Raw genomic sequence first — 20,125 nt, 5'->3', positions numbered from 1 at the left:
AGTAGGGCTGCAGATGTGGGAGAGTCAGAAGCAACAAGTTTGGTGCTGGAAAAGCACAGCAGGTCAGGCAGTATCCGAGAAGCAGGGGAGTCGATGTTTCAGGAATGGGGCTACTTTACCTATATCTTATGAAAATTCTACTTTACCTTGTTGTGGACATCAATAAAGTATATGTCCGGACAACAGCTGTATAGGTCAAGTTATGAAAAATTAGAGAGACTATTTCATACTTGGTTAGTAACCCTTAGCAGAAATTTAATAATGCAACTGTACACAGTAAGGTTATTTAATAAAATGACAAAGGAAAATTGTTCCAGAATTAAGAAATTCTGAAGCAACAGCACAACTAAAAAAACCAAAATACTGAGACATCAGGTCACAAACTTTGCTAGGAATTTGAAAGATGATTACATAAATTAAAAATGTTACTAATATGCCATCAGGATATCAGCACAAATACAAGCTTAATCCCCGGCTGGTTGGGAACAAATCTTTAATTTGCTCAACAACATAGTTCTCAAGTGTTAAGGTTTATACCATTCTCCAATATTTTGCTACGTTCTACTTAAAGTTGGTTAAAAAATTAGAAACTGAGTAAATAATAAGTGAAGCAGAAACAAATGGGCATTTGGATGCAAAGTGAAATGGGCGGAGTGGATTGTGAGAGAGACAGTAGTGATGTCACTGGACTAGTTAACCAAAGGCTGAGTTTAATGCTCTCGGGGACTTTGTTTCCATTAATAAAATTCCAATACTGAAAGCTAGTTTCAGTAATGGTGACCATGAGACAATCATCAATCATTGTAATAATCTAATTCTCACGTCATTTATAGAATGAAACCAGTCATCCTTACTTGATCTAGTCACATACTCCAGGTCTACAGCAATTCAACTGATGCTCAATTGTCCTCTGAAAGGGTCAAAGAAGCCATTTAGTTCAAAGGCAATGTAATGTGCCAATTATACATACATCCCATGAAAAAATGAAAAGGTATAAGTATTGTCTTTGACAATTTTGACATCCTTGTTAAATGATAACCAAACTCTATAAAACAGTAATAAAGCTTATCATTGATAAAAGACAGAAAACATAGGATAATTATTTTGAATAGCAGTGTTTTTCTATCTCTAGTTTAGTGCCTAAAAAAAATCATAATTACTTTACCAAATAAATGTAAGAAAGAAAGTGTGAGATACATCATGGTTATGTTTAGGAGAGGGAGAATGTGAATTTGCTTTCCGAAGTCTTAAAAAACAAACAAAACAAAACAGCTATTTTAAGTTTGCAGTTAGTCACATGATGCCTCCCTGAACATAATATCTAGCAAAAGATGATTTGCAGGTTACATTTCCTTGACCTCTGTAGAATTGTAGAACAGGACTTAGATACAAAACTGCACACAACTGTGCCCAAAGATGAATCATATAGTAACACACATAGTACCTTATACTATAACAATCAGGTAACAGTGCATATGCTTTAAAATTTCACATTATCTTAGAAACAGCACACTGGTGGGATGACTTGCGCCTCGAGATTTGGTTAAATTAGACCATTTACAGGCCTGCAAGTGTACTGCGGCAGTACCTGGAGGGGAATTTGCTAATCTGGAGATGCTGGTGTTGGTTGTTGAGAATGTTTGCTTTGATATTCCTTTCCATTCTTCCCACAATCAAGAGATTTCATCCCATGACTTTAAGCATTCAACCACAGTAAGGCTTTTCATATTGCATTGTATTTGGGTTGAAAAGTAAACACTATGGAGGAAGATTTAGACTGATGGTGGTTTCAGAGAGTCTAATTAAGGCGGTTGACTCAGTTTTGACAGCCTATCCCAATCACTCTAGAATTAATTTTAATGCTTAATTTAGATTTTACAGAATGAGTCATTGAAAGTCAACAGACATTGTAGATTAATTGAGGAACTAACAAACTGTTTGTTGCCTTGGTCAAGCTAAGCTCAGAAACTATGGCAAAGTTCAACATTGTATAAAACTGGGGGACAGGCCGAAGCATGCGTTTCAGGAACATGCAAATTTGTGCCCAGGCACTGATTGCCCCAGTGTCTCATATTTTCCTTTTGGGCCTATGAAGTTCAGGCCGCTTGGAGGGGTTGGCCAAAGACCTGGTCTCCATGTCAAACAGGATTTGTGGTATGTTGAGTAACACAAACAATCAGCTGTACCCACTGCATTTCCCCAGCACTTCAATACCTGAATGCCAACATGATTTTAACACATTACAAGAAAACGTTAAATTCACTCATTTGTAAAAAGATGTCATAACAGTGCCCATGGGTGGGTGGCACAGTGGTTAGCACTGCTACCTCACAGCACCAGGCACCTGGGTTCGATTCCAGCCTTGGGCTACGGTCTATGTGGAGTTTGCACATTCTCCTAGTGTCTGCTTGGATTTCCTCCAGGTGCTCCGGTTTCGTCCCACAATCCAAAGATGTGCAGATCAGGTGAATTGGCCATGCTAAATTGACCGTAGTGTTAGGTGCATTAGTCAGAGGTAAAAATAGGGTAGGGTCTGGGTGGGTTGCTCTTTGGAGGGTTGATGTGGACTTGATGAGCCGAATGGCCTGTTTCCATACTCTAGGGAATCTAATCATATCAAATGAGTGGTAACAATAAACTCCATGAAAGCAGTTTGAGGAGATCAGTGGCACTCCTGTGGAAACTGCACATTTTCTTCCCTTTCAACATGCTGTCTTTAAGAAAATTTTACAGAGGATTCTCTGCATAATTCAAAGTAATATGAACATCATCTCTAAATTAAGAAATATGTACACTTATTCTATTTGGCATTACAGTGTACCCCAACTGAATGAATGTCAATCAATATCCCAAAGCTACAGCAGGAAGAAAAAGAATAGTGAGAGAAAACTGCACATATTTAGAATCATGGAGTTCTATAGCATGGAAACAGACTTTTTGGCCCAACTTGCCCATGCTGTCCAGTCTTCACAATTAAACTAGTCCCATTAACTTGCACTTGGTCCCTATCCCTCATACCATTTATGAGAACTGTAGCAATTTCTCTTTCTAGTCTTTGCCTACCTATTTTCTCTATTAAGTTTGTATATTCACCCCCTCCAAGCTTTAATAATGGGAATATCTGTCTCAGGACTTCCATATCCTAGTGATTTTATCGTCAACTGGCAGATCATTATTGTAACAGGGTTTGGGGTTCAGGGTGAAATTCAGTTCCTATATTATAGGCAACTGCTCTAAATACAAGGGAAAAATGATGCACTAATCAGTGTAGTTTTGCCACAGAGAAGATTTCTATTCCATCAGCCATGACTGGCAATGAAAGGTAAAACCAAAATATTCTGTAACGTTGCAATTTAAATGGTACACAATTTGTCGCAACCATTTTGCGAGTGAAAAAAAATTTATTACTTCATCACTTAATTACGAGGCTTCCCTGAGTGCAGTAGAAACCAGTAGAAAAGTGAGGAGTTTACTGATTGCAGGTTACCATGCTTTGCCCCAGGTATGAAACGAGCAGTAGAATTGGGCACAAAACTACACAATTTGCTACCAAATAGTAACACACAAGATTTTACAGCCTCATGCTACAAGGATAAAATAGTATTTCACATGCTTCAAAATTTCACTGCCTGACTGTCCTAGGATGAAAAAAAATAGATTCTCTTATAATGCTCCACTGCCTAAAACTATGAGAATCAGATAATAGTGCATGTTATAAAGGTTCCCCTGCTAGCCCCACTTTGAGCAGCCAGTGGCGCACAGATAACAGAAATTCCACTGTGGATCAGAGTCTGTTCTACTTTAATGCTTATGGCTAAAACTTGATCAACAGAAGGATACACAGCAGAACTTCAGATGCTACAGTTTCTAACGTGGCTGCTATGGTAAAATGCAACATCTCAGACAATGCACAAGAAACTAACTCCATCCAATTTGTTGAAGCTTTTGTTGGCCAACGCTATGTAAACATGTTGCAAGGTGCCAGGAGGAGATGGGGAGAAGGAGGGGAAAGAGAAGGGGAAACTTGTGAGTCCAGCTCAGCTCGGTCTGGCTTTGAATGAAAAATCACTGGTGTGGTGAAAAGAGACATCTGGCCTTGGGAAGATGCAACCCGTGCACCCTTGCTTCACCATGCACAGCTATGAAAATTGATTCTGCATTTTACAAAACAAGCAGGAACAAGGAAAATGAAAACACAGCTTTTCTAAAGAAAAGTGCAGAAGTCCAAACCCTTTTACAGGCTCTCCCCTGGATTGGAGAAAACATGAACAATTATTGCCGAAGACAGTCCTCTGTGACGCCTTGAGCAGCCAGCTCTGCAATGACATTGTCTAGGTAGTTGGGGTCAGGGTATCCGTGCCCCGATACATTGGACCCCATCTCTGTTTTATGGTGAATTTCATTCCAAACCACTGTGTCCGTTTCCCCAGTTGTGCTCGACGTCCCCACAGTAAAAATCAGCCGTCTGTTCCATGCTACTTTGAGAAGCTCCAGGACCTGAAATAGGAGATTCAATTCAGTTTGCATTCATTCCCTGGTGGAAGTACATATATAGATTTTCAGTCTGATTGCTGATAAATTGGAAATTAATCAGGGTACCCTAGGATTGAGCCCATTTCAGACTTCTACCTGAACTTTAGGAGACCTTTACCAGCACTGTCTGCAGAACCCAAAGTGCATAACCAGTTCACCCTCATGGAGTAAATTATCAATTTCTTTCTCTAAAAAACGAAACTCTACGTTCTCCTGTTAAGATTAGATTAGATTAGATTCCCTACAGTGTGGAAACAGGCCTTCAGCCCAACAAGTCCACACTGACCCTCTGAAGAGCAACCCACCCAGACCCATTCCCCTACATTTATCCCTTCACCTAACACTACGGGCAATTTAGCATGGCCAATTCACCCTGACCTGCACATCTTTAGACTGTGGGAGGAAACCAGAGCACCCGGAGGAAACCCACACAGACATGGGGAGAATGTGCAAACTCCACACAGAGAGTTGCCTGAGGCGGGATTTGAACCCGCGTCTCTGGCGCTGTGAGGCATTCTTGGAATTAATTCAAATTTCTCAACTATAAAACGGAAAATCTATCCAATACCAAAGTCAGAACAGGAGGCAGTTACAATTATGTGCTTTATGGATTACAGAAAGTTTGTTGGTAATACAGAATTTGAGTACTGCTGACGAGAAAGGAAATTTTGCTGAAGCATTTCTTCTTCCGCTCATGAGAATATTGCGCAACAAAAAAAAACTTTTGCATTAAGGTAGCTTCCAAAACACAAATGCGCCAGTCACACTGCAAGTCCAACTGACAATCCTTAACTGGTCACCAGCATAATTGCTCACACACTCAGAATTATTGAGCAAATACTGCCCAACTGTGGAACTGCATCAAACATTGGACACTGTTGTGTGGTTCTTAGGTTGATTTCAACAAGTGAGGTATTGAGTTTATCTGGAAAGTCTAAGGGATATGCATTGATGTTATCTAGTTTGGGGATTTATAGCCTTTATAACTAGCATCACCTTTGCAAACAAAGAATATGTACATACAGCTTACCTGTATCAATTCAACAAAATGGCAGCCATTCTCTGGTAAATCATTACCCAGAATCTAGCTCAACAATTGAACTGACAGTCATTATTAACTGCTACATTCGGCACAATGGTTCAGTGGTTAGCACTGCTGCTTCACAGCACCAGGGACCATGATTCGATTCCAACCTCGGGCGATTGTCTGTGTGGAGTTTGCACATTCTCCCAATGTCTGTGTTGGTTTCCTCCAGGTGCTACCACAATCCAAAGATGTGCAGGTTAGGTGAACTGGCTAAATTGCCCATAGTGTTCAGGGATGTGTAGGTTAGGTGCATTAGTCATGGATAAATACAGGATAACAGGATAGGGGGATGGGTCTGGGTTGGTTACTCTTCGGAGAGTCAGTGTGGACTTGTTGGGCTGAAGGGCCTGATTCCACACTGGAGGGATTCTATTCTATTCTCCACAGCAACACCTTCACCAGCCTGCCAATTCTGCTCTCGTATAGTATAAATGGTAATTGCCTTTTACACTGGTATTTCTTGTGAATTTCTCAGATCAGCATAAAATATAAAGCTTCAGGAATACTCAATTGATGTGTTCTTTAATCATTAAAGCAGTTTAATCCAATCAGTTAGCCTGTATCTTACCTGTCTGCCCTTTTCACTGTAAGGCAGGTAACAGTGCCGGGGGAAGCCACGGGCAGTATATGGTTTGCCTGGGTTAGGGTGCTCTGGACCCTGTCAAAAAAAGACAAGTTGGTTAAGTTTAGTAAATAAAAAGATGAATTCCAGTTGCAGTTTCCTATTAGAACATCAACCAGTGATTCGATTTTCATAAGTGTTTATCTTTAATAAGGCAATATTTGCAGTAAAGTGATAAACAGAAGATGCACTCTCTTAAGACTGCCTGGTTCAAGAATCCTACAGCTCAGCCAGTTCTTAACTCTAACTGCCAGTGTATGCTATGTTCTCTGGTCTCGTTTGTGGTGGCTGTTGTTGGCATAATAGACTTTCATATAATGGAGTTAAGCGAAGGTGGAGTGTAAAGTGGGAGTGACAGCTCCTCTTAATTTAAAAAAAAAGAAATTCATTGACAGGATATGGGCATCACTGGCCAGGCCAGCATTTATTCAGAGACGGCAGTTGAGAGTCAACTACATGATTACTGAATGAAAAAGCGTGACGACGATTTTCAGGTGAAAACTGGACTGGGCTTACCTGGGATACACTCCATGGCTGTAATTTGTTGATAAACATTTTTAAAATTAATTCATGGAATGTGGGCATCTGTGGTTGGGCTAACATTTCTTATCTATACCTAAGGTTGTGCTGGTGGGCTGCTCTCAAGCAGAGAAGCTTGGGCATCTATTTCAAAATAGAGTTTTCTTTTACAACATTACTGATATAATGAAATTGGGAGCAGGAGTAGACCATTCAGCCCTCTGAGCCTGGTTTCCCATTCAATACGATCATAGCTGATCATCCATCTCAATGTCATATTCCCATTTCCCCCCCATACTATTGATGCCTTCATAATCTAAAAATTTATCTCCTGATTGAATATATTCAATGAGATGGTCCCCATAGCCTTCTGTGGTAGGGAATTACACGGGTGCGCTAACTATTGAGTGAGAAAATCTTTCCTCATCTTGGTCCTAAATGGTCTACCCCATATCCTGAGACTATGTCCCAAGTTGTAACTCTCCCAGCCAGGTAAAACATCCTCTCAGCATCTACTACGTCCAGCCCTGTCAGAATTTTTTATGTTTCAAATGGATCTTCTCTGTCTTCTAAACTCTAATGAATACAGGGTCAGTCGAACCAATCTCTCCTCATAGGACTCCCATAAAAACTCCATGCATGAAAACAATGCCCTTCGCTACAAGTCTACCAGCCTTGTAATAGGACAGCACCTAATGCATTCCCAACGCTAGCAATAATATTGGCATCCTAATTCCAAGAACAACAGCAACTAACGTTACAGCTTCAAAATTTCTATGAAAATGCTAAGATTTAGGAACAATTCCTAACAAGTGATACCGGCCTTCGCCTCTCCCATCACAGGACATTCTATGTAACAGATGTAGGTGGAAATTGATGCAACATAGATAGTAGAACTATCCTCATTGCAATAAAATATTCTGACACAAATTTTGTTGATTTGCACCAAGGTACATTGTAAATAATTAAAGAATGAATCAACATCTAGGTTTAGATATTGTTTGAAACTTGGCTGCAGTGAATTTTTGATAATGAATGATTTTAACTTGAGCATCAATCTCCCTTCTGACAGTTATAAACTCAAAACTTCCATTACACAAACTGCAGACACGGTACCTCAGATTTATGACTAAAGCTAATAGATTGGTACAATGCAAGTAAGAATAGACCTGAAACATTAATTGCCAATTGATAAGCAGTGAGGAATTAATTTAAACAGTAAAATATCTACTTATTGTGTTCAAATTATTGCAATAAGCCCAGATTGCTTTGAATACACAAAACATGAACAATAATAAGAAAATCTAGCTTTCCCACAACCTGTGTGTGAGGTAGTCAATCTGAATCTTCGGGAAGCATAATTTCTACTATCACAAGTGACTCAGAAGAAGTGGTTACCTGAATACCAGGTGGGATATTGTAGACAATTTGTATAGATCCAGAGTCTGCATATCCAGGCAGTGACTGTGGTAATAAATAAATATCCATCTTTCCTTTTGGCTGTGTTCCAGTCTTTTCACCATAGATGGTCTTACATGAAGGACACTGTAAACTGCCATCCTGAAATGAATTAATTCCATTGCTTAGCAGAGTTCTTTAATCTGAAATAAGGACTCTATTCTGGAATAACAAATTTTTCTATCGCAATGCACTAGTGCATCATGTTTAACATTCACGTGATCCTCCGACAGAGAATTACGTGGATAAGCAAGGCCCCTGATAAGATCCGAGTGGAGTTAACATCTCTCAGCTGGGGTACTTATGAGAGAGTTATGCCTGACTTCACAACAGTTCTTTTAGCAACATATCACAATCACTGATGTTAACCATCAAAAACAATGATGTGGAGCTGCTGCTATTGGATTGGGGTGAACAAAGTTAAAAATCGCACCACACCAGGCTATAGTCCACCAGGTTTATCTGGAAGTACTAGCTTTTGGAGCATTGATCCTTCATCAGGTAGCTGTCTGATCACTCCGAAATGTAGTACTTCCAAACAAACCTGCTGGACTACAACCTGGTGTTGAGTGATTTTTTTTAAACTTAATCAAAAACAAAGTGGGGGGGACAAAACAGAAACAAATAGGATCACTTTAGAAAGGAATTAACAACCTAAAAATTGCTGTAGATCCAGTACAAAATCAATGCTTACCACTCAATATCTTTTCTTTTGATTCAATGCTTCATGGAAGATTATAATGACATTTTTGTCATTGTGATATTACTGGCTGTTTATTAACTATCCCTTACTGTCCACAGGGTAATTAAGAGTCAACAATACTACTATAGGCCTAGAGACACAGACAAAGTTAAGACAATAGATTGCTTTCTGTCACAGTTAGATTTTATGACAACCGATAGTGATTGCCATTAGGCTAGATTTATTTTAAAATTCCAGAGTTTTGTTGGGTTCAAACTTCACCATCTGAAATGGAGAGATTCAAATCCACATGGTCAAAACATCAGCTCGGCGTTCTGGATTAGTAACCTGGAAGTATCCGAGTACAGCACCACCACCCCTTTGAAAGAACACTGCTGCACTATTGCTAGTTGCACAAGAATTTTCTGTACCTTGTTTCCATTTTCATACATGGCCATCATACACAATAAGTGGAAGACATGGCCGCATCTTGTGAACTTCCCCACTGTATCTGGCCGAATGGTTCTTGTCCTGGACATTTCATCATAGCCAGACAAGGCACTCAGCTTCTCCATGCAGATTATACAGTCCTAAAATACATGCAAGAAAGATCAATACTTAGTTTTAAAATTTCAACATTCATTAGATTTGAGGACACTATACAGATATCCAGTTCAGGCTTGCAACGTAATCACACCACTTTCCTGGTGCACACTACTTTGGAATTCTTAGGAATGGGCAGTCACCTTAATTAAGTAGAAGGATTGATTCAATTTGTGTACCAAAAAATGGAGTAGCAACAAGTTAGTTGAAACATTCAACCCATGGTCTCAGATTGATTCACAGATCCTCATTTTCCAAGAAGATGCAGATGACATGTACAGTGTCAGCTTGGCTTAGTTAGTAGCATACAGTGTTAAGACATGTTATTATATGGTTCACTCTACAGGTTTCGCTTTCTAATCCTGCTCCAAACTTCAGCATATAGTCTAGCATACTTAGTGAATTTTGAGAAGATTTGTAGTTTCTGGATGTGTTTTGAAACCCTCCCCTAGCAACTGTCCCCTACAGCAATGACATCTCGGGAATGACTGCCAGACTACTCAGACCCCTTGGCATCATGGTAGCCCACAAACCTACCAACCTTCCAGCTCAGCACTGTCCTCATGACCTGTCCTACCTGCCAATCTCCCTTCTCACCTATCTGCTTTACCCTTCCCTGTGACCAATCACCTCCATCCCCACCCCCATTCACCTGTTATACTCTTTGGTACCTTCTTCCCCAGCCCCACCCCATCCCCATTTATCTCTCCACCCTGGAGGCTCCCTGCCTCTATTCCTGATGAAGGGTTTTTGCCTGAAACGTTGACTTTCCTGTTCCTTGGATGCTGCCCGACCTGCTGTGCCTCTCTAGCACCACTCTAATCTAAACCAACGATCTTAGTGAGTCTCTGTCTCACTGCACCTCCCAGGCCATCTCCTATGCCCTGAAGCAGACTTGCTACCACAGCCACATCTCCTTCCTCAGTACCTGCCTAAAGAACCAACTGATCCCACATGGAGTCCAGACTAAATTCAGATGAACACAATTTAGATCTGAACAGGACAACCATACCTACTACAAATTCAAAGAATTCCTGATGAAGGGCTTATTCATGAAACGTCAATTCTCCTGCTCCTCGGATGCTGCCTGACCTGCTGTGATTTTCCACTATGATCTCCAGGACCTGCAATCCTCACTTTCTCCTACATTCGGCTTTGTCTCAGTCTAGAGTCTTTCCCTACCCTTGCCCAAGCTTCACCCTTAAATCTACCCAAAGCAACTGACATGCAGCAAATTCACTGGGGATGAGGAAGCTTTACATGATGTACTTCTGCTAGTGACTGAAGAAACCAAATCCTGACAGGCAGTTTCTGCCACAATTCATCACAGAAGGTGGTTTTCTAATGCTGTTGTGGTTTGTTACTTACAATATCGGTATCTATTGCCAAGCTGCGGTAGCCACTTATTGTTATGGTGGTACATGCTGACCCATAGGCAATATCAATATTTCCCTCTGCTCCTGATTACTGTCACTAGGTGTGTAATTGTGTGTTTAGGGCCTTCACATGCTGTTTTCAAAAATCTTTGATGTAGAACTTTAAGCACCCTGCTCTTCTGGCCCAGTTTAAAAAAAAATCATGAGGAACATGGGTGTCACTGACTGACCAGCATTTATTGGCAGCCCCTAGTTGCCCTTAAGGTGGTGGTGAACTGCCTTCTTGGACTACTGTAGCCCACCTGCTGTGGCTTGACCCATGATGCCATTGGGGATTCCAGGCTTTCTTGACCGAAGACAGTGAAGGAATGGTAATATACTTCTAAGCTGGATCGTACTAGATTCCTAGAATACACATCCACCTATCCTGTAAACATACCCAATAGGTCGCATCTACAAGATGAGCGTGAACATGCTTTCAAGATAGGTCTTCTAGAGGACTGCTGCATTTTCAATATAGTCACAATTTGTGACTAGATATGATCCAACTTTAAATTGTACAAAGTCTCAAACACATATCTGCATGCCCTCAATGCATGACCTGTACAAAAGATTTTGTACAAAACAGTAATAAAATACCTTCATTAGAAGAAACTAGCTAGTTAGTGGAGAACAGTCTGTGATACAGATGTGCACTGACATTCCAATTGTGTGGTCATACAGTTGCTGTTAGGGCTAAAGAAATAAACCCATATGTTGTTCTCAGGGCTGATCCCATTTAGAAAAGCTATTCTTGCATGATCTTCATCAAGTCTTCCTGGTTCACTTAGTAAAGTGGTTGGGCATTTGATTTAACTCTGGAGCTCTGCTAACTGTACCAAATATCAATCCCCACCCAATATATTCCTGAACCGAAAGCAGTGCAGTGAACAAAAGAACTTTGGAGTTGAGGACCATGTGTAGTGTGTCAAAGTTTGCGAATGACACAAATATGAGTGATAGAGCGAAGTGTGCAGAGGAAAACCTTTGTGAAGGGACACAGATAGTTTAAGAGAGTGAGCAACAATCTGGCAGATGGAATACAATGTTAATAAATGAGAAGGCATCCATTTTGGTCAGAATAATAGTAAAAAGGACTATTATTTGGATGGTATAAAATTGTAGCACACTACTGTGCAGAGGGATCTGGATGCCCTTTTGCATGAATCACAGAAGATTAGTCTACAGGTGCAACAGGAATTTTGTTCTTCATTGCTGAAGGGATTGAGTTCAAAAACAGAGAGGTTATGTTGCAGCTATATAGGATGCTGGTGAGGCCATACCTGGAGTACTGTGGGCAGTTTTGGTCTCCTTACTTGAGAAAGGATGCAGAAAAGGTTCACTAACTTGATTCTGGAGCTGGTGGTTGTGGGGGGAGGGGGGGGCGGGAGGTTTGGCTTGAGGAGAGACTGAGGACACTGGGATTATAGTCCTTGGAATTTAGAACAATGAGGGAGGATCTTACAGAAACATAAAATTATGAAGAGGACAGACAGAAGTAGAGAGGATGCTTCTACTGGTGGGTGAAACTAGGACAAGAGAGCATAACCTCAAAAGTAGGGGGAGCAGATTTAGGAGTGAACGAAGGAATGTCTTCACCCAGAGGGTTGTGGTTCTATGGAATTTCCTACCCAGTGAAGTATTTGAGACACCATCAGCAAGTGTTTTTAAAGCTAAGATCGATAATTGTTTGAAACGTAAAAGGGATTAAATGTTATGGCGAAAGGGCAGGTATGTCGAGTTGAGGCCACAAAAAGATCAGCCATGATCTTATTGAATGGCAGAGCAGGCTCGAGGGGCCAGACGGCCTACTCCTGCTCCTAGTTCTTATGTTTTATAGTTATTTTAAAAAGTAAAACAACAGATGTAGATGATTCACAAAGAATGGAATTCCTGCAACTTCTGCAGGTGCGGGGTGATGGTGCAGGAATAAAATAGCGAGTTTAACCTTTTTAGGACAGCCATGATATGCAATTGCAAAAAGGACACTTCTGCTTTGGAATTATATGCATTTGAATATCTTCATGTTTAAGTCATGAAAATCGCACATAGTCAGCAATAAAATTTTGACATCACCTCATCTGGAATTTCTTCTATTCTCATCATATACTTGTTTACCACCTCCTCCGGATCCTTTACCATTTCTACAATGGGAAATAAATGGAAAGGCAACAGTTACACATTGAGCTGACTGATAAGTACCCAGTACTGCTTAACATCCAGCCCAAACAAATTTCCTTCATTCTGAACTTTACAAGTGATAAGCTGTGAAACAACAGTGAAATATAATCAGTAAGTGGTAACGGACAGAATCACTGAGTAAAGATGAATGATTAAGGCTGCATCTCTGCAACGATGCTCATTTTTACAAATTTGGATGAATCATGTTGAGATTTCAACACCCGATACCTTTGTGCCATATAATACCCTAGGGTTAAAAATTATTTGCAAAAAAAAAAGACGACAAATAATATCACCATTAGACAAGTTTAAATCCCTGCAGGATGTGAGGCAAGCAACTGATAGCAACATTCAAAGCTGAAGTGAGGATGATTATCTAAAACAGTTTGACTAACTGATCCTCTTGTATTAATTCAGTCTTTCGTAGGATTCACAGATTTCTCAACAAACTTTCCAAACATTGTATTAACAATGTTCAATTAGACAACCAGACAGTAATTATTCTCCAATCTCATCTATTTCCTCAGATAACCTCATTTCTACTCTGACTTCTGCCCTTGTTTTTATATTAATACTTCACAAGTACCTAATTCAGACGATAAAATGGCATGTGCCACGGACAATGCAGGAATATTCCAGAGGTACTTAGCAAAGAGGATAATGGAGCAATACTAGTCCTGTTATAATTGTCTTAGTGTTTTAAGTATAGTCTATTTATAATGTGAAGTCATTTAACTTGATGAGCTTATTTGAATTAAGTTAATTCAACGGTGTTTAAATATCTGTTGTGTTCTTATTAAACTAATTTCAATTCAAAATGCTGAATAATTTAAATCTTTATTCAAGCAAAAGATTACTTTAAATATCCAAGTGGGAAATGGTGAACTCATTCAGGATGGGTAGATGAGTGAACCTCATATACTGCCAAACCCAAAAGACCAGACCTTGGAACAGGAAAGGTTAATGTGCACATGCATTGAGGGGAAAACATAATAGATTGCAGCTTTTACCATGTTTGTTATGTAAAAACAACATAGATCTAGGAAGAAATTCCTGAAGCAGAAAGTATATTTTCAGATCGGCATTTTTCTGTAATCAGCAACTTCGCATTCATCAGTTCATTGCTTAATCGGCAAAGTCTAAGACAGAGATGAATAATCATGGGGAATTTAACCATTATTAAATAAAATGGCAAAAAACAAAATCAGAGTTAGAGATGCAGGTTTCCTTTGAGGCTCAAACAGATTAGGAGCTGTGATCCACTTTGGACTTTGTACCAGGAGTCCTGGATTCAAATTTGACCTATTCCAAAGTATGCAATACAGCTCTGAAAGGAGGATTAAAATATTGTTTCAAAATTAAAAGGGCTGAGGTCTTGGGCTCATGTGATATACTGGTAGTGTCCCTACTTTAGAGGCAAAAGGCTCAGGTTCAATTCCCAACCATTCCAGAGGTGTGTCATAACACTGAGCAGGTTGATTATAAAAAAAAGAGTCGAATTCTCAAGTAGGTGATTTGGTGTGGGGATGAAAAAAAAGAGCTGAGCTCTGTAAGGTTTTTGTGATGGACTGGTAGGTGAGTCATAACACATCTAAGCAACTTATTAAAAATACCTAACAGTGAAGCTTTTAAAACTTTTAGAAATATATAGCTACCACTTAGGATGGAGTGCATGATCTCTCCCATCAACAATATATTGATTTGATTCCCTCCCTCATTTCCCCGTCTTTTTGTTTGTTAGTGTGACAGTTGGGCAGTGTCTGTTATTTGTTAATTGGTTATTTGGTTAATTTGACATTAGGTATTTAAAAAATAAAGGCTGAATTCTTGAAGCTTTCAGAGAGAAACGTGCACTACAAGGCCTGTAGTGCATTATTTCCCTCTGATACTATTTTGATTTAATCCCCTCCCTTATTATCTGGCCCTTTTTTGTTATTGTGGACAGTGTTTTTTTTTTAAAACATAGGGTGATTGGTATTAAATTTTAAAAAGCTGGAGTTCTTCCCCAAGTTGGACATTAGCTTCTGGACAGGGAAATAGGTGGAAACAGACATTTGTTCTAAATTCTAGATTGACAGTAAAACATTTTTGTAATGTCTGAAAGTCTTTTGTTGCCCATGTGCAGGTATTTGAGTTCTTAAGAATGTGTACTGAACTCATTTCTTACCTAGACAGCAAGATCCACGTTTTCCTTCATATACTGGGTTTAGCTGGTGCCAGCAAATCAAAAATGCAAGCTAACCCAGCAGTTAGTTTTGAGGGCCCAAATACAACCAGCTCTTTTACAGTCCAGTTGACAGCACTTGAATTTTATACATTTACTTTGACACCTGATGCACTTACTTAATAACTGCCGATCTTCAAAACAGGATTATTGTTTTATGGTCACAAGTGCAGTAGACAAACACTAACAGGCATAATGATAATGCAGAGCTACTTTAATAACTCAGGCATGATTAGTAAGTTGTAAATGCTGAAAGTGCATTTTTTAATGTGGACACGGATATGGGTGAAAATGCATTATTTTCAAAACATCTTGAAAGTTTTTTCTGATTAGAATTTTAAGACTACAGGCAATTTTTTTTTAAAGTGAGAAGAGAAAGATTTATATGACAAAATTAGAGGTGTAGTGGACAGCAGATGGGCTAAATGGGCCGATAAGCAGATGGAGTTTAATTTAGATAAATGTGAGATGCTGCATTTTGGAAAGGCAAATCAGTGCAGGACCCATACCCTTAATGGTAAGGTCCTCAGGAGTGTTGCTCAACAAAGAGACCTTGGAGTGCAGGTTCATAGTTTCTCGAAAGTGGAGTCCCAGGTAAACAGGGTAGTGAAGGCTGCGTTTGGTATGCTTGCCTTTGTTGGTCAGTGCATTGAGTATATGAATTGGAAGGTCATGTTGCGGCATTATCGAGATTGTTTAGGCCACCTTTGGAATAATGCAGGAGTTCTGATCTCGCTGCTATGGGGAGGATACTGTGAAACTTGAAAACGTTCAGAAAAGATTTATAAGGATGTTGCCAGGGAGCTGAATAGGCTGGGGCTATTTTCCCTGGAGTGTCAGAGGCTCCGGGGTGACCTTATAGAGGTTTATAAAATCATGACGTGCACAGATAGGGTGAATAGACAGGGTTTCTCCCCTGAAGTCCAAAACTAGAGGGAAAAGGGGAAAAAAATTAAAAGGCACCTAAGGGGCAATGTTTTCATTCATAGGATGGTGTGTTTATGAAAGAGGTTGCCAGAGGAAGTAGTAGAGGCTGGTAAAACATTTAAAAAGGCATCTGGATCAGTTTATGAATAGGAAGTGTTTAGAGGACTATGGGCTAAATGCTGACAAATGGGACTTAGATTTATCTAGGATATCTGGTCAGCATGAATGAGTTAGACCGAAGGGTCTGTTCCAGGCTGTACATCTCTATCACTATGACATGACGGATCATTTCTTTTTATATAAAAAGAGAGAGAGTGGTTTGTGTGCGTAAACAACTTCCAGATGTAGGTACAGTTAAAACATTTAAAAGACATTAAAGATAAGTACATGAATAAGAGATGTTTGGAGGGATATGGGACAAATGCAGAGGTGGAAGAAATTTAGTTTGGGATTGTGGCATTGGTTGGTATGGACTGAATGGACCGATGTGTCTGTTTCCATGTTGTTTGATCCAAGATTCTATAACTTATGAACTGTCAAATCCACCCATCAAATCATAGTCAACACACTCTTATGGGGGCAGGGGGTGAACAATGGATTTCAGTGAAATCAGATATACCAATTGATGGAACATTCCAGCTTGCAATACGCCACATCACAGAACTTTTACTGGATATAAAAATCCAAACAAGGAAGGAAGCACTGCTGAATTCAACAATGGGAAATATTAACTAAAATGGTCAAGTATAGTTCAGCATCTAGGAAATAAAGACGACATAATAAATTTCAGGGTAACTGAGCAAGTCATAATTAAGACAAGGACTGCAATGTGGTCTTCTAACATATAGTAGTCAAGTAGTAGGTAGGACACTTCAAGGACTGGTGGCCAATTAACTGCAAGCCAACTGTATAAGAGAGTTTATACTGTACTCAAAGATGATCTGGAAAAATATATAGAATCTGAAAATAATAAAGAACACAAGGATTCCAGAAGGGAAGGTCATGCTTGAACTAGCCTTATTAAAAATTTTGAACAACAGCAAAGGTAGATTACTAAATATTTAACTTAGGTGGCATTTTTATGGCCTTATTAACACATGGAGACAAATAAAACTGGATACTGGAATCCAAAGTAGACAAGCAGGAGGCTGGAAGAACCCAGGCAGCATCAGGAGGTGGAGAAGTCAAATGTTTCAGGTACAGCCTTTCTTCAGGAATGGAGGTGGGAGTAGGGGTGGTTGTAGATAAGGGGGTTTGGGGGGGGGGGGGAAGAGGGTTATGGTGGGGAGGGGGCAGGAGTGGTGAGGTGGTGCAAGGTGAATTGAGTTAGTAGGTATGACATGGTAGGTTGAGAAGAGGAATGAATCCTGTCAGTAGCTGGAAGGAAGGGTTGGTTGGAAGGATGGTAGAGAGGAGGCGGGGCTGGAAAGGGAGTCAAAAGGATAGGTGGGAAAGTTATTTGAAATTGGAGAACATTGAAGGGGGTGAACAATGGAAGGGGAATTGAAATGGGCAATGACCAGGTGGTCAGGCTTGCCCTGGTTTTCCAGGTGAGACAGAAGTTGTTCACCTGCCTCTCCTCCCAACTAGTTTACGATGTCCATGTTCCCGATGTGGTCTTCTTTACATCGGTGAGACCAAATGTAATTCTCCCCTCCACTACCTCCAACCTCAAATGTCCCCCAGCCCCACATTGCCCACTTGTACCTGCTTCCAGAGATCCACAAGCCCAACTACACCAGTTGACCCATCGTCTCCAAATGCTCCTGCCCCACCAAATTCATTTCTTTCTATCTCGTCTCCATTCTCTCCCCTTTGGTCCAGGCACTTGCCACCTATATCTGGAACAAAATTACTCTCTCCATCTCTTCAGAAACTTCCATTTACCCAGACCCCAGCGCTTTATCTTCACTATGAAAGTGTAATCCCTATACACATCCATCCCCCACAAGGATTGCCTGCAAGCCCTCTCCGACAAGCCCATCCAGTCTCCCTCCACCAACACCCTCCTCTGCCTTGCCAAATTAGTCCTCACCCTCATCAACTTTCCTTCAACTCTTCCCATTTCCTCCAAATCTAGGGGTTAGCCATGGGTACTCAAATAGACACCAGCTATGCCTGTCTCTCTGACAGCCATGCCGAACAGTCCCTCTTCATAGAAAGGTACAGTTCCCCAACTCTTCTGCCATTACATCAATGACTGCATCAGTGCTGCATCCTGCATCCAGGCTGCAGTTCATCAACTTTGTTCACAGTTTCCATCCTATTTTTAAATTCACTTGGTCTATCTAGGACACCTCCCTCCCATTACTTGATCTCAGTGGTTAGCACTGCTGCCTCACAGTGCCAGGGACCTGGATTTGAATCCAGCCTTGGGTGACTGTCTGTGTGGAATTTGCACATTCTCCCCGTGTCTGCGTGGGTTTCCTCCGGGTGCTCCGGTTTCCTCACACAGTCCAAAGATGTGCAGGTCTGGTGAATTGACCATGCTAAATTGCCCATAGTGATAGGTGCATTAGTAGGGAGTAGGGGAATGGGTGGGTTACTCTTCAGAGGGTTGGTGTGGACTGGTTAGGCCGAAGGGCCTGTTTCCACACTGTAGGGAATCTAATCTGTTTCCATCTCTGGCAACAGTTTATGGATTGATATTTACTACAAACCCACAGACTCCCACGACTACCTGGACTACACCTCCTCCCGCCCAGTATCCTGCAAAAACTCCATCCCCATTTTCCCAATTTCTCTCTCTTGGTTGCATCTGCTCTGACGAGGAGACGCTCCACTCATTAGCATCCCAGGTGTCCACCTATTTTGAACAACCTTCCCCCCACCCCCCCAACCCCGTTATCCAGACAGCCCTCCACCATATCTCCTCATTCCCCACTCCACAGCTCTAAACCCTGCCCCATCCAAACATAATAAAGGGCCTTCCTTGTCCTCACTTTCCACACCACCAGTCTACGCATCCAACAGATCATTCTTAAACACTTCTACCAACTTCAACTAGACCCCACCACCAAGAAAGTCTTCGCCTCCTCATCCCTCTCTGCATTCCGCAAGGACCATTCCCTTTGCTACTCCTTTGTTCACGCCACCCTCCTCAGCAACTCCCCCGAACACCACCCCCGCGCACCCCCCCCCCACCAACCACCATCCCCCGAAACATCAAAGATGCGAACCCTGCCAGCATTCCACCTCCCTCACCTCCATCCAGGGACCCAAACAGTCTTTTCAGGTGAGACAGAGGTTCACCTGCCTCTCCTCCAACCTAGTTTATTGTAACAGGTGCTCCCCATGTGGTCTTCTCTACATTGGTGAGACTAAACATAAAATAAGGGCACGTTTCGCACAGCATCTCAACCAGGCCTATATGGGCAAGTCTAACCTCCTAGTCACGTCTCATTTCAAGTCCCCTTCCACTCGTTGTCCGACATGACCATCCGTGGTCTCCTCCATTGCACCTATCCATCCCTTCCCCCACCCCTCCCCTCCCCGCTCCCTTTTTTCCACCTCCTGATGCTGCCTGGCTAGCTGGGCTCTTCCAGCCTTCTGCTTGTCTACTTATTTACCTATGGCACTACTTTAAGTGATTTTCAAGTTAGTACCCCTAGATCTCTAGGTTTAACAGCTCTATTTAAACATTGGTCTTCCAGGGAGTATGTGGCCTCCTTAGTCTTCATTACACAAACCTACTAATGCACACCTATCTACATTGTAGTTTGTGTACCCATTCTTCAAGTTTATTAGTTAATGTCTTCTTCTATTGTCACCATCCTCCATTATTAACTATATCCAACAATTTAGTGAAATTTGATACTGATTCCCGAGTTCACAGACATGAACACACAGACACTAGCAGCACACCCTGTGTAAC

General features: G+C 41.0%; 1 protein-coding gene across 2 annotated transcripts in view; it reads right to left on the bottom strand.

The window, feature by feature from the left end:
• Positions 1-234: 234 nt before the first annotated feature.
• dtx2 (deltex 2, E3 ubiquitin ligase) overlaps positions 235-20,125 on the bottom strand; it is an 83,313-nt gene continuing 63,422 nt past the window's right edge. For both annotated transcript variants that reach the window (XM_072589400.1, XM_072589401.1), the window contains 5 exons: positions 12,996-13,063; positions 9,333-9,491; positions 8,160-8,321; positions 6,189-6,278; positions 235-4,497 (listed from right to left, as the gene is read on the bottom strand). In XM_072589400.1, coding sequence (XP_072445501.1) covers positions 4,273-4,497; positions 6,189-6,278; positions 8,160-8,321; positions 9,333-9,491; positions 12,996-13,063 — 704 coding nt within the window. In that variant the 3' untranslated portion in view covers positions 235-4,272. The remainder of the gene's footprint in view (positions 4,498-6,188; positions 6,279-8,159; positions 8,322-9,332; positions 9,492-12,995; positions 13,064-20,125) is intronic.

Source organism: Chiloscyllium punctatum, chromosome 19, assembly GCF_047496795.1.
Source record: "Chiloscyllium punctatum isolate Juve2018m chromosome 19, sChiPun1.3, whole genome shotgun sequence".
Lineage (NCBI taxonomy): Eukaryota > Metazoa > Chordata > Chondrichthyes > Orectolobiformes > Hemiscylliidae > Chiloscyllium > Chiloscyllium punctatum.
The sequence above is the reverse complement of the archived record's forward strand: the minus strand, read 5'-3'. Positions and strand labels throughout refer to the sequence as shown.